Source organism: Myotis nattereri (assembly GCF_964212035.1).
Source record: "Myotis nattereri genome assembly, chromosome: 1".
NCBI lineage: Eukaryota > Metazoa > Chordata > Mammalia > Chiroptera > Vespertilionidae > Myotis > Myotis nattereri.
Window position 1 is genome coordinate 136,703,452 of NC_138075.1, and position 16,188 is coordinate 136,719,639.

Sequence of the window (16,188 nt, forward strand, 5' to 3'; positions counted from 1 at the left end):
CATGCAAATACAAATATTGTATTTGTTCCCATTTTGTTTCTTTACTTCAAAATAAGATATGTGCAGTGTGCATAGGAATTTGTTCATAGTTTTTTTTTAAACTATAGTCCGGCCCTCCCAACGGTCTGAGGGACAGTGAATTGGCCCCCTGTTTAAAAGGTTTGAGGACCCCTGACCTAGGGGCAAAGATCATTGGGAACTATCTTGGAGGCTGGCTATCACACCTTGAGAATTGGGCAAATCTATTGTTTCTTATCATTTTTTCACCCACAAGTCTTAGCACTCATTGAAGATTTTACTTAAACAGTTTGACGCAAGGTGATTTTCTAATTCTGTCATCCATAAATTGGCCTTCTACTGTAAAGTAGAACTTCCCTCCCTTTCTCCCTTTTTTTTGTTAATCCTCACCTGAGGATATTTTTCCATTGATTTTTAGAGAGAGTGGAAGGGAGTGGGAGAGACACATTGAGAGAAAAATCGATGTGAGAGAGACACATTGATTGGTTGCCTCCTGCACTTGCCCAGACCAAGGCTGGAATTAAGCCTGCAACCGAGGTATGTGCCCTTGACCCAGAATCAAACCTGTGACCATTCAGTTTGAGGGCCAGTGCTCTGTCCACTGAGCCAAATGGCCTTGGGCCCTTTCTCCCTTTCTCAGTAATAGGGCAGGGGGCATCTACAGGAGAAATCAAGAAGTAGCAATAGATACAGGAGGAAGTTAGGAGAGACTGGTATTTTGGAATGCAGGGAAAGGGAATATTTCACGAAAGCCAGTCAGTGCTCAGCAGTGTTAGGTGCATATGAAAGATCAAGTAATATAAGAATAAATGTATGTTCTTTGGGTTTATTAACCTGAAATTAAAAAGTGGAGAGGCAAGAAGCATTTTTGGGGGGAATCAAAGAATTGAAATTTGGCGGGCACAGATTCAGGCTGACTCTCAAATGATGTTCCAGGTACAGAGTGAGGACAAGGAGATTTTATGAGAAAATGAAAGGAATAAATAATTACACGAACAGAAGAAACTCCTATTGGTGCTAGTAAGCCGTGTCACTCTTGAGATATACATGATTGGCTACTGATTCTTCAGATTAGAGAGTCCACGTTCATCAGTTCTTATCATCAGGATGTCTGCTTTTCTCTGGCTTTACAAATAATTGTTTGTTAGACAGTGGTGGTTTGGCCCAATCCAAAGATCTGGCCTAATTCAAGTCTATAAGACACACAAGGCAGTTAGATCCTCTGGAATGGCAGTTCCAACTTCATTTTGAAATGGCTTCACTATGTCAACTTTCACAGATTTAATGCTAAAGAATTTGTTGAAGAGGAGTTTCAGTGTTATAGAAGGGAGAAGAAACTAATTGAAGTTGCCAGCATCACTACTCTTGCAGTTTGGGGCTATTAGGTAAAATGAGGGCTACTTGAACACAAGCACTCTAATACCTTGATAGCCAATCTGATAGTCTAGAGCCCCGTGGTCGGCATACTGCGGCTCGCGAGCCACAGGCGGCTCTTTGGCCCCTTGAGTGTGGCTCTTCCTAAGCCTTAGGAGTACCCTAATTAAGTTAATAACAATGTACCTACCTATATAGTTTAAGTTTAAAAAATTTGGCTCTCAAAAGAAATTTCAATCGTTGTACTGTACATATTTGGCTCTGTTGACTAATGAGTTTGCCGACCACTGGACTAGACAGTTACTAAGCATATACAGTGTGGAGTTGCTGGGCAAAGGGATGATTCACATCCAGGGCACAGCAGGATGGTATGAGATTTCATCTTGCTACTCAGAACCGCTACTGAGTACAATATAAAGCATATGAATTATTTATTTTTGGAATTTTTTCATTTCATATTTTTGGAGTGTGGTTGACCATGGGTAACTGAAATCATAGAAAATAAAATCACAGATAAGGGAGAGAAGAACTACTGTATTAAGAAAAGCCTAGAACATGGCACATAATGACTCAGGTTAGCAAGATGGAGCCTGCTTTATCAAGTGGGCCCAATATACCTCACAGCAGTCTCCTAAACTCTGCAATTGTCAAGGTTTATGGTGCATCTCCCACATTTGTGTGGTAAGAAGAAAACAACTTCACTGGGGCTGGCTCCTCTGACTGCTCTCCCTTTCTCACCCTTGCAGTATCAGGTGCTCCTGCCCCTTTCCTTTGTCTTGAGTCCCTCAACCTTTCTGCTTTCCACCCCAAAGATCAGCATTACCAAATCCTTGGTGTTATAATACCTGTATTTTAAAAAGCAAGTGATTTCTTCCTTCACTTTAAAAATGGACAAGAGCAGAAACAAATCAGTTTCAAATTTTCACTTGTAGCATTTTAACTAACAAGGGGAATGGATGACGAAAAGGGTTTTAGTATATAGACAGAACATATTAATAAACTATTTAGGGTAGCTCTCCAACCACTTATACTTCTCTGTTTAAGCTTGTTGTACTTCTCTTATGCAAGTGATAATGACATGGCCTCCTAGGTCCTCTCTGGAGTACTCTTCCCTCCACGTAAAAATTTACTATCTTAAGTGTGTACAGTTCTGTGGCATTAAATACTACACTTGATCTTAGCCAAAAGGCCGAGAAGCGATGGCATTAAATACATTCATATTGTTGTGCATCTATCACCACCACCATCTATCTGCAGAATTCTTCATCTTTCAAAACCAAAACTCTGTAGCCATTAAACACTAACTCCCCCGCCCCCCAATTCCCTGGCAACCACCATTCTACTTTCTGTTTGTAGGAATTTGACTACTGTAGATTGCTCATTAATGGAATCATACAGTATTTGTTTTATGACTGGCATATTTCGCTTAGCATACTGTCCTTAAAATTCATCCATGTTGTGGCATATGTCAGTGTTTTCTTCCTTTTTAAGGTTGAGTAATCTTTTGCATGCACATTTTGCTTATTCATTTATCTGTTGTTGGACACTTGGGTTGTTTCAACTTTTTAGCTCTTGTGCATAAATGCTGCTATGAACATCTGTGTATAAATATCTCTTCAAAACTCTGCTTTCAATTCTTTTTGGTATATACCTAGAAATGGAGTTGCTAGATTTAATTTTTTGAAGAACCACTATAACTGTTTTCCATAGCAGCTGTACCATTTTACATTCCCACCAAGGTTCAGATTTCTCCACATGCTTGCTAATTTTTTCCCCTCTGTAGTGGTTTTGTACTTTCGTTATGCTAAGTTACTCGGTGTTTTCCTCTTTTGTTTACCTACTTGGAACTGATTATTGTTAGATAAACTTTGTGTACTGATTATTGTTTGATAGTTATAGTAAAGGAAAAGTAAGAGAAGTAAATAAAATGTAAATTTTTATTGACTTAGTATAATGTTCTAGATCACACTTTCAAATAATACTTTGTGAAATGATGGAAATGCTCTGTAACTGTGTTCTTTAATACAGTAGCCACTAGCCACATCTGCCTATTGAGCTCTTTGAATGTATCACATTACTGAATATTTAATTTTAATTAAGTTAAATGTAAATAGCCACATGTAGCAAGTATATTAGACAACATGGCTATAGCCTGTTTTTTCATATTTAAGGTTTTCTGGATAAACATTAGGTTACTTGTTTTTGAGTTACAAGGATTTTTATTTAATTTTGTATTTTGTTTATTTTGTCATGAAGTGCAATACTCTCAAATATGGGCACTAAAAAGTTTTAAGTCAGTCAATAATACATAAAGAATTTATACTAAGCCCTGGATGGTTTGGCTCATTGGATAGAGCGTTAGCCTGCGGAGTGAAGGTTCCCGGGTTTGATTCTAGTCAAGGGCACATGCCTGGGTTGTGGTCTTGATCCCCACCCAGTAGGGGGCAGGCACGAGGCAGCCAGTCAATGATTCTCTCTCATCATTGATGTTTCTATCTCTCTCACTTCCTCTCTGAAATCAATAAAAATATATTTTAAAAAAGAAAGGATTTATACTAAGTCATTCAGGAATCAAGTAGACTTGATAAAATCTTTATGATAAATATGGATGTATTAATAGTTTAATCTTAATTGATGAATTATTAGCACAATGTACTTAGAAAGAGGATAGTTACCCAATGATTTTGTGTAGTAACATCAGTCACTCATTGGTGTTTTTACTAAATTCTTGTGTAGGCTTACTTTCGTTTTAGCCTTAGTTGTCACATGTAACCACCGTTGAGTTTTTAAAAAGTGTACAGTTGTAGTGGTTTCTGAATAAAATAAATATACAGGTAATCCAGAGTGAGTTAGGGACAGTCAGAGGAAAATAAAGTGTTTGCGGGAATTTAGCAGAAGCTTCCTGTGAGACAGTAGGAAATGCTAAATGGAAGAAGTGGCATTTAAGAAAAGTCTTCAATGTTAGTGGTTTTAAGGAGTTATGCAGGTACAGTGTTCTCAATGACAAGGAAAAAAATCAGAAAGTTCAGCGTTTAAACATAGAGAAGGTTCAGTTTCTTGAAAGGACATGGGGTAATGGGGTAGGAATGATAAGGGTGAACACAGGTTGCGGCCGTTTATGGAACCCCAATAAGGGGAGTTTGTATTTAGTAATGGCATGAGGAAGACTATTCACCAGTGTTGTATGAGGTGACAGAATTTGGGAACCACTGTGATGACTGATAGCTTTATTTATAGCATTTATCTAAATTTTATATATTTTCCTCATTAAAACAATGGAATTTCTTCATAAGTCTTATTTGCCTTTATAAGTTTTATTAACCTTTGTGCTTATGTGCCCGATAAATAATATTTTTACTTAATGAGTGATTGAAATTAGGAGACAATTTGTAGAATGATGATGACTACAATGATAACAAAGCAACAATAACTAATGTGTGTAGTATCTACTACATGTTAGACACTGTGCCAAGTACTTTAAATGTAACTAGAGGACCAGTGCATGAAATTCGTACATGCATAGGGTCCCTAGGTCTGGTTGGCGATCGGGGCCTTTCAGCTGCTGGCCTTCCCCCAGCTGCCAGCCGGGGCCTTCCTTTGTTCCGTGCCACCCCCTGGTGGTCAGCGCACATCATAGTGAGCGGTTGAACAGCTTGAACAACTAATATAGTTATTAAAATAGAGCTGAATGGGAACCCCTGTAATCTGGCTCCCAGGTCTATGCTCTTGAACCTATACTATGCTCCTTAAGTATATTAGCCTGAATCAGAATAAAAGTAATGAAGGCTAAACAGGGTTTAATGGCTATAGGAATGGACAGATATGGGGGAATAATATTCAAGAAGCTAAAGTAATAAAATCTATACGGCCTGGGATCTGATTGGGAGTGGTAGGACAAGGGAAAAGGTGTATTGTAGGTGATGGATGGTTATAGGCTGTCTTAACTGGGGATGTGGTACCATAAGTACAAGTAAGGACTTTAGGAAAAGCTTGTTAGTATTATAAAAAGGAGGAATGGATGAGTTTGATTTTATCACATTAAAATTTAAGGTATGGTGGACAAACAGAACAGAGACCCCACAAATCGACCCAAGCCATTACGGTCAATTAATATTTGACAAAGGAGGCAAGAGCATACAATCAAGACAGTCTCTTCAATAAATGGTATTGGGAAAATTGGACAGCTACATGCAAAAAAATGAAACTAGACCACCAACTTACCCATATACAGAATAAACTCAAAATGGATAAAAGACCTAAGTGTAAGTCAAGAAACCATAAAAATCCTAGAAGAAACCATAGGCAGCAAAATCTCAGACATCTCTTGTAGCAGTATGTTTATGGATACATCTCCTAGGGCAAAGGAAACTAAGGAGAACATTTTATTTTAGTTGCATTGAATACAATGTAGTAGTTACATACACCTATAGGTGGAATATGAAACTGGAGCATGAGATGTTAATGGAAGTAAAAGGACTTTGCTGCAGTCATGAAAAGGGATAATATCTGATGGACTTTTATCCCTGAAGGAAGAAAAAGCTTTAGTATTAAATATTGAAAATGGATATACTTATCAGGCAGAGAGAAGTTACAATGAACATTAATAATCAGTTATTATTAATTAGCTGATAAAAAAAGTCCAAGTAAAATGTCCAAGTGAATCACATACAGCCTCTAATTGCCTAAAAGGTTCAACAAGATGCTCAGCCTTTTTTTTTTTTTTTTTTTTATGTTGGGGGTCTGAAAAGAGGGATTGGACATTGTAAATCTACTCACATAGTTCTCAGAGAAACTTCGCTTGCTGAGCAGGTCTCTGAATTTTATTGGGATTTTTCAGCAGCCCTGCTGGGAGAGGTGTGATACCATCAGTGTAAGAGCTGTTGAGACTCATGCTGCTAATTTACAACCAATAGTGAAAGCTCTGGATATCAGATAGAGACACTTGCACTAAATCTTGATATGCCTGTTGGTGACAAATGGCAAGGAAATTTAGGTTTTCTTGGGGAAGTACTACAAACTTCTAATGGCGGCCTTGAAACATGCATATGAACTGATCTTGATCCCTGAGTATGCGAGGAATGGCAAAGAAGTTATTAGCAGTGTCCAAGACAACCAGCTAAGTACCATCGCTTTATGTAATGGATTTAGTCTGTAATAGCAGTGGCTATAATAGCAATGACTAAACTCAGTTAATAATAATTTATTATATGCCTCCAATTTCTGTTAACCTTTTGCCACTGGCCTAGCAGGGCTTTTGTGTTGAGATACTACATAAATCCCTGGTACTTTAAGTTCTTAATCAAGGTTGTGGTTTCCCTTTGTCCTCTTGTAATTCTGTTCTGTTTCTGTTGGACCTCCAAGGAAAGCAAAGTGATTTGGGGAGCAATTTCTCTGTTTGATTAGCATCTTCTGATTGGGAGAATACCCTTTGGCACTTATAAGATGGGTAATGATAAGTATACAACACAAGGGTTTGCAACCCTAATTATCTGTAAAGAATCAGATAATTATTTCGGTCTTTATAGATATAATACAGTCTCTGTCACGTATTCTTCCGTTTTTTAAAACAACTCTTTAAAAGATGCAAAAATCATTGCTAGCTTGGGTGCTATAGTTTGGTGACTCCTGATAAATGAATTCCTGCTCTACCTTGATATGTATAAAAAGTAACAAAAGTACAGCTCGCTGCTGAAAGGCCCAGCCTACAAAGTCATGTTAGCTTCCTTAACCCCACTTTTAATCTCTGCTCTGCATCCTGATGCCTTTTTCTTCCATGGCTCCAAGTAGCATAATGATCTAGGTATCTCTGTGTGACAGAACTTTAAAAATTTGTGTCTCTCCTCTCTCCAAATTCCCCAGCTTACTTGGGTGGGTGCAGTTGATTGATTCCTCCCTGGGAACAGGGAAACCTCGTCCCCATCTCAATTCACTTTTCTTAAAGCAACTGAGGTTGCCTTAAAGAGTGAGGAGGTTGATAAAGAGTGAGAGATTTTGGGGGTACAGAGTGGCTTCACACCATTAAATATGCCTTGTATTTACTTTGAATTTGGAAGGGTATGATGGCTGCTTGTGGGTCAACTAAATAAATTTTCCTTGTTTTTAGCACTCACAATACTCAAGGGTGAAACCAATTATTTCAGCCCTGGGAATCTCTTGACTCATCAGCCAGTTTGTACACTCTGGTTGACTGAATCTTGGCTCACATAGCAGGGACCTGTTTTAGATAGCTCTCCTTAATCTGTGACATCTGCTACTCCTGTTACTAATATAATTTCTCAAGTTTTCACCTAGTTTTGTAAAGTGCCTAGTTCTGTAAGGGCTGGGAGACTTTTTCAGGGTGGCAGTGCCAATTATAAGAATTAACCTAGATTTTTCATTTGGCAGTGGGTCACCTTTATCACACTGTAAATGCTCTGTTAATGTTGTAAACCCAGTCTGGGCACTAGGAGTCTAAATCCCAGCCAAGGTCTCAACTATAATTTCCCATGAGAGAGGATCTATCTTTGGGAAATCTCCCTAATAGGACTAAAGCAGCATCACATTCTCATTACCAAGTTGTTAAGAACTATGAAAGAGGTCTTTGATTTTACCATAGGTATATGGGTAGTTAGCAGACAGGAAAATTCTGTGTTCCCCTGAGACCCAGTTTCCATAGGGTAATGCAGAGAGGACCGGATGATATCTGCTCATAGAGTCTGTTGTATTACAGTAGAGGAACCCTGAGCTTAATGCATTTGAACTTTTTTTAATGGACAGTAAGTGTGGCTACTCATTGCTCTTAACACAGATGCTCTGATAGTCCAGAAAAACAACCAAGTCATTGCCTCACTCAAAAGATATGCAGAAATAGTAGAGACATACAGAATTGTCTCCTAATACATAACAATTCTCAAATTATGTTTGGTTCGATAAAATGTTTATTTTTTTATTCACAATTAGGTCTTTTTTTGGTGATTGTTTTGGGTACTGATTTTGATCATTTCCATGTTATCAGAAAAAAACGTTTTTCTCCCCCCAATTTCTGCAGTTTACTCGTAATTGCCATTTTATTGTTTTGCTTTGCCCTGCTAAATCACTTGCCTGCCATAGGTCAAGAAACAACATAGGGTATCTTTTCTTTAAAAAACATTTTTTTTTTCCAATTACAGTTGACATACAATATTAGTTTCAGGTATACAACCCAGTGATGAGACATTTATATAACTTATGAAGTGATCACCCCAGTAAATCTAGTACCAATCTGACACCATACATAGTTATTACAGTGTTGTTGACTATATTCCCTATGCTGTGCTTTACATCTCTATGACTGTTCTGTAACTACCAATTTGTACTCCTCACCCCTCTGTATCTATGAGTCTGTTTCTGTTTTGTTAGTTTCAATCTGTTCTTCTTAATCCCTTCACCTTTTCCATCTCCCCATCCCCTCCTCCCATCTGGCAACGGTCAAAATGTTCTTTGTATCTGTGAGCCTGTTTCTGTTCTGCTTGTTCATTTATTTTTTTAGATTCCATGTGTAAGTGAATTCATACGTCATTTGTCTTTTTGTCTTTAACTTATTTGATTCAGCACAATGCCCTCTAGGTCCAATCCAGGTTGTTGCAGATGTCAAGATTTAATTCTTTTTTATGGCTGAGTCATATTCCATTGTGTATATGCACCACTTATTTATTTATTCATCTATTGGTGGACACTTAGGTTGCTTCTATATCTTGGCTGCAGTGTACATATGCATGTGTATGTATTTTCAAATTATTGTTTTGGGTTTATTGGGATAAATTCGTAGAAGTAGAATTGCTAGGTCCTTCTTTGTCTCATTATAGCCTTTGCAGAACAGGTGTGCTCAATTGGCAGCCAGCTTATTTCCAAGCCATGAATCCGGAACTAGGTTCCTTTCATCTTATGGCTCAGCCTTCTTTTCAGTGTTGCTTCTATGGTTGCCATGCTTATTTGTATTCATCTCTGGAAAAAGGAAGGAGCTGGGACACTAAATAGTCGAGGCTATTAAGAACCAGGCCTAGAGGTGACACAGGTTACTTTTCTTTCAGACTGCTTTTGGCCATAATTCAATTAAATGGCCACATCTAACTGCAAAACTGGGAAATATCTAGTTATATTTTGAGTAAGAAAAAGAAATGGGCCCAGCCGGTGTTGCTCAGTGATTGAGCATCAACCCATGACCCAGGAGTTTACAGTTCAATTCCTGATCAAGGCACATACCCGGGTTTCAGGCTTGATCCCTAGTAGGGGATGTGCAGGAGGCAGCCGATTGATGATTCTTATCATTGATGTTTCTGTATTTTTCTTCCTCTCCTTTCCTCTCTGAAATCAATAAAAACATTTTTTTTAAAAAAAGAAAAATAAATGGGTTTGCTTAACAGCTAGCTATCTATTTCATTTTAGTCTGTTCTTAAGCTATTGGTAATTATACATTTTAAAAAATGCAAGTTAATTTTTTAAAAACTCATTCCAGAATCTACCATCTAGAAATAGCCATTACTACTAAGTTAACATTCCAAATGTTTTTTCTGTACAGAGATAAAAAAGATGGTTCAATAGATAAAAATTATTTTGTTAAAATCATATAATGCTATAAAAAATTAAAATATCAAGGTCTGCTTGGCTATATAGAAGAAAAAGAAAGTGAGGTAAAATAGATAGCATTGTTGAGCTTCAAATAAAATTTCCTTACCAAAAGAGATATTTCCTTAAATATATATACCTTTAAATTGAATAATAGAGGTTACACAAAAACAAAAAACATTGAAAGGTAAGACTGTCTTTCCAGTTTAAATGCTCTTGGCTGTAACAGAAATATTGTTAGAGCAATAGGGAATTTATAATCTTTTGAATAAGAAGTTCAGAGGCTAGGTTTTTCTAATGGTTAATTTAACAATAGCCAATTCAACTTAGATACACTCATGTTCACCTCTGAGCTGGAGTATGGGGCTACTTTTATGAGGCTATCAGAGGGTAATTAGCTAAAGAAACCCAGGGACTTTGTCTACAAGAAGGGATTTGTGTGTAATTACTGTTTGGTGGCAAACTTATGTTTTGTTTTAACTGCATGCTTCAAAATCAATATTGATCTCCTGCTATGAAAGACTAATAGTATCCCCATGCTCCTCTGGTTTCCTGCTACCCAATTTGTTTGTTTTTAAAGACATTTCCTTTCTATTTTTCAGGTTTGTAACATTATATTGTGTAAACATAATCCTCAGAATCAGTTAGGCATTTGTTCTGTATTTAATTTAAATTTGTTAGATGGTCACTGTCACTACCAGTCCTTTTACCACATTTCTCCACTAAATTCTGTATATCATCTCTTAAATTGGCTCAGTTTTATTGTCAAGTAATTTTTTTCAAGAATAAGATATTAGGGGCTGTATCCTGATTTTTTTCATAATGCAAAGTGATTCCTTCTTGCCTTAATTTTCAGATTATGTCTTGGCTGTATATAATATCATTGGGTCACATTTTTTCCTCCTATGAATTTGAACTGGGTCTGGAATATTGCTAGGGAGAGGACTAAAGCCAATCTCTCTTCTCCCTCCCTTACACATACTTTTTTCCCTTTTGCATTCTATTAAGTTTAACTCCAATAATTCTTACTGTTAAACATTTTCTAACAGAATTTTTCGTAATGCATTTTTTTTCAATTTTTGTTTTGTGGCCTTTTACAAAAGTTTTAATACATCTTCAGTTCCCCATTTATTAAATTCAATACTGTAAGGGCACAAATTATCCTTATGTTTAATTATCTTTGTTTTTTTACTCCTTTTAAAAAAATCCTCACCTGAGGATATGTTTTTATTGATTTTAGAGAGTTAAAAAGAGAGAGACAGAAACATTGATATGAAAGAGAAACTGGTTAGTTGCCTTTCATACATGCCCAGACTGGGGATCGACCCCACAACCTAGGTGTGTGTCCTGGCTGGGAATTGAATTCACACCCTTTTTGGTGTACAGGATGATGCACCAACCCATTTAGCCACTGGCCAGGGCTATCTTTGTTTTTTTGTAGTTCCTCTCTAACTGTTTTAATATCTGCTGTTTTTCTCATTTGTATCACTGTGATTATTTCATGCCTTTTTTTTAGCAGTACTTTTATTTTTTAACAGTATGTATTCTTTTCTTTGCTGCTTTTATTTTATTTACTAATTTTATTTAATTTACTAATGTTTTACTTTTAAATTACTTTGGTTCTGCATATCCCAAGGTATTTTTTGTTTTTGTTATTTTTAACCTTTCTTCATTTAACATCTCCTTTTTGAGCTTTGTTTGAACTTAAGTTTGAATAATTAAGTTTCATTTAGCATGGGCAGTTTTGAGAAATATCTTTATGCTGAGTTATATTTACTCCTAGATTGAGATATTTATCTTATTCATGTTATGCTTTTTATATTGTTTATTTTGGGGATGTAGTTTCTTTGCCATTCAACTTTTTGTCATCTTGTTCATGCTTGGGAGGCTCTCTAGACCAGTGATGGCGAACCTATGACACGCGTGTCAGAGGTGACACGGGAACTCATTTTTTTGGTTGATTTTTCTTTGTTAAATGGCATTTAAATATATAAAATAAATATCAAAAATATAAGTCTCTGTTTTACTATGGTTGCAAATATCAAAAAACTTCTATATGTGACACGGCACCAGAGTTAAGTTAGGGTTTTTCAAAATGCTGACACGCTGAGCTCAAAAGGTTCGCCATCACTGCTCTAAACATTTACTGTACTGTAATTTAGGTAATTTCTTGAATAAACCTTATCTGGGAAAGGAAGAAACTTACCTTTGCCCACAGGATTCTTTCAACTGGCCTATTAATTAAATAGGTATGAGACATTAGCAAGAGGAAATAACCAAGTTTAATACATATGTATATATGGGAATCACTCATACATGTGAGAGTATAGGTCCCACATGAATAGAAAGGGAAAATGAGTATATAAGACATTTTGAGCCAGGGATAGGTAAGGTGCCTTGGGGTCTTCAAAGGGTCATTGCAGGATGATAAGAAGAACAGATGTTAATAAATAGAAGTTTACCTTGCCCTTAGCTAGGTCAAAAGAGTTTATCTCTAATAATCTTTTGTTAGGGACAAGGCTTTTAATTCAAGCTCTTCTAGGTAGTTAAGGGAGGGGCAGAAGTTTCTCTTGAGCCAGAGGCTAAAGTTGCCTTTAGCTCAAAACAGTCACATACCAGAGGCACATCTTGGGGTGACTTATTCTGAATCCCCACACCTGCCTTTTCCCTTTCTGATTTTTTACTCTAGAAAAGAGAAAAGTCCTTCCTTCTTAAAAAGTTAGACTATTAAGATATTTTCTCCTAACGTCTTAGATTATTTTAATTTCTACTTGACTCTTTAAAATAATCCTGGATTTTATTTTGTATAAGGTAATTTTTCCCAAATTGAGAGTTTTTCTAGTCCTATTATTAAATAATTTCAGTCTTTCCCTGGAATCCTTTCATATCATATACTTAATATATATTGATATTTAATTGAGTCTTTTCCTGGAATTTCCTTTTGTTTGTTTTTTTAAATATATTTTTATTGATTTCAGACAGGAAGGGAGAGGGAGAGAGAGATAGAAATATCAATGATGAGAGAGAATCATTGATTGGCTGCCTCCTGCACCCCCCACACTGGAGATTGAGCCTGCAACCTGGGTATGTGCCCTTGGGTGGAATTGAACCTTGGGACCCTTTGGTCTGCAGCCCAAAGCTCTCCACTGAGCCAAACCGGCGAGGCCTGGAATTTCCTTTTGTTCTATGTCTTTAGTGAATGTCATTAGACTGTTTCGATTCATTTTTTACAGGCTAATAAGATGAATATAATTTATTCACAGTCTGTTTCCATGAACATTTGCAATCCTCATCTCAGGATACATTTTAAAAAATAGTATTTTTATTGATTTCAAGAGAGGAAGGAAGAGGGAGAGAGAGAGAGAGAAACATCAATGATGAGAGAGAATCATTGACTGGCTGCCTCCTGCACGCCTCACACTGGGAATCAAGCCCTCAACACGGGCATATGCCCTGAGTAGGAATTGAACCGTGAACCTCCTGGTTCAACTATTGAGCCACACTGGCTGGGCTCAGAATACATTTCTTGATGTATCATACAGACCAGAGTTTTGTAATATTCCATGAGGACTTACATTTAATTACATTCTCACACATGTATATGTGTGTGCTTTCTTTGCCTTTTATTCTCATGTGCTTTTCAAGTTTTTTAGAGTTTGTTTACCTTGTTATTCAGGGTCATTCATTATTCAATTATCCCAGCTCTTGTATCCTTTCAGAATAAAACCAGTATGGGAAGTAGAACATGAATAAAGGTAGAAAAGGTTCCTTTATTATCTTTATGGGAGAAAAATATTGATATAGAACTTAATAGACCAGGATCATTTGAACCTCGTATTTAAAATTATATTGTATAATTATATTTGTTATTTGGTGAATACAAAAATAGCCCAACAAAACCTAATGTGCGTTACTTTTAATTTGTACTTTCTTTAACTCCCATGACCCATTTGTGAATTCTAGTCTTGTTTTGCTTATATACTGTTGCTTGATAAACCACCTCACAATTTGTAGTGGTTTAGCAGGAACATTAATGTTTTCCCCACGTGGTAATAGCTAGATATATTCATGGGACTACATTCAGCTGGTTAGATGGTTCAAGATCATCTTATACACATGCCTGGGCCTAGTTGGTACTGGCTGTAGGCTGGGGTACCTCAGAATGTAGGGCCTCATTCTCCACTTGGTCTATCAGGAGAGTATGTTAGGACTTCAAAGTAAAGCAGCAAACCATAACTTTAAATTATTTTTGTTAGTGATTACTGAATCATTTATTTTCTGAATAAGCCTAGGAAGATTTCTTGTTCTGGTTTCTAGTTTGTGGGCCATAGAATTTAATGCATGTTGATGGAGAATCTGACACTATTCTAATGCGAAAAATGCATGTCAGTGTGCTATATAAATTTTCAAGTTCTATTTATAAAAGATACACAAAAGTATTTTGTTTTTAATGAGGAAAAAAATGAAATAGTTTGCCAGATATAAATGTAGCAAATAATTGTAGACTTCAGTTACTTATATTTTATCTTGTTCAAGGAGAAGGAAGCTGAAGTCACTTTAAATAACTTATACTAGTATTATTATACTAGAGACCCTGTGTATGAAATTCATACGGGGGAGGGGGGGTGTCCTTCCCCTCAGCCCAGCCTGCACCCTCTTGCAGTCCGGGAGACCTCGGGGGATGTCCACTTGCCGGGTTAGGCCTGTTTCCCGTGGGTTGTGGGCCTAAGCCGGCAGTCAGACATTCTTAGTGCTGCCATTGAGGTGGGAGAGGCTCCTGCCACTGTGCTCACCAGCAGTGAGCCTGGCTTCTGGCGCACTGACCACCAGGGGGCAGCTCCTGCATCGAGCGTCTGCTTCCTGGTAATCAATGCACGTCATAGTGACCAGTCGTTCAGCCATTTGGTTGATTTGCATATTATATTGGATTTATTATATTGGATTTCAATATATAGTAATGCTATTATGTAAATATACTACTGATCTTGTTTATATATGAATTGTCATTAGAAGTGATTTTATAGTTTTTGACAAGTATTTGTTAACATTTCAAATACTAAACAATTATTTTTAAAAATCTCATCTTGTGCTTGTTATTTAAATTGGATTTTACTTCTATTCATTTTTAGAAATATAAGGAAAAGGATAAACACAAACAAAAACATAAGAAGCAACCAGAACCATCACCTGCATTGGTTCCTTCTTTGACTGTTACTACAGAAAAAGTAAGTTTTAAATGTCATATTTTGTTTATATAATAACAAATTATGTGCTGACTTTTACCTTTAAGAAGTATTTTCATTCCCAGCATCCTGGTTCCCAACCTCTCTAACTCTATATCAAGCACTGGGTATTTCCATATCTTAGTCCTTAACCTACCTTCTATTTATATTATACTTGTTTCTGAAGAATGTTAAATAAAGATAAGCAGTGGGAAAATATCACTGAAGTTAGAATTTGGGCTGTGGAGTAGGCTTTGTTCACCTGTGATTTTGAATTCTGGCTTCACCACTTACCTAACTGACAGCTCTAAGGACAGATTAATTAACCTCAATTTCATCATCTGTAAAGTGAAGGAAGTAGCTATTGGAATTGAATGAGAAAATATATGTAAAGCAATTAGAACAATGTCTGGCTCATAGTAAGTATTACTTTGTGAATGTTAAATATTATCAAGATTATTATCACATGGTTAATATAAAAACGAATAGATACAGGGACAGGTGGCTGGGACAGAGTAAACAAGGGTTGGGCGGGGGCGGGGGAGCGGGGGTAGAGTGCAGTAGGTGATGAGGCCATGTGAGGGTCAATAGGATTAGGTAAGCCAGTGAAAGGACTTTGTTATTTAGGTTGAGTGAAAAGTGAGCCATTGAGGTTCTGAACTTAGATGTAACATTGGCTGCTTTATTGTAGATAGACTGTAGATAGTCAAGTATGACAGCAGGGAGACCATTAGAAGGTAATTAAAACAGTCCAGAGAGAGATGGGGGTAATATGGAGAATAATTGAGGTGACTAGACTTTGATTGAATACTTTTTTTTTTTAATACATTTTAATGGCTTCAAATTGTCGTAGAAGTATAAGTTTGAAAAACTAAATCTGCCTTTGCCTTCTCTGATTTTTTTTACTTTTTGATGCTTAGCAAACTCTTTCCTTCCTTAAACTTATATAAATATTTTAAAAATATTTTCTTCCAGCTTTTTAGATTATTTA

General features: G+C 36.6%; 1 protein-coding gene across 2 annotated transcripts in view; it reads left to right on the forward strand.

Moving 5' to 3' along the window:
- Nucleotides 1-16,188, forward strand: part of MLLT10 (MLLT10 histone lysine methyltransferase DOT1L cofactor) — a 226,934-nt gene that overhangs the window by 113,332 nt on the left and 97,414 nt on the right. For both annotated transcript variants that reach the window (XM_081103957.1, XM_081103958.1), the window contains one exon: nt 15,105-15,200. In XM_081103957.1, the coding sequence (XP_080960083.1) occupies nt 15,105-15,200 (96 nt within the window). The remainder of the gene's footprint in view (nt 1-15,104; nt 15,201-16,188) is intronic.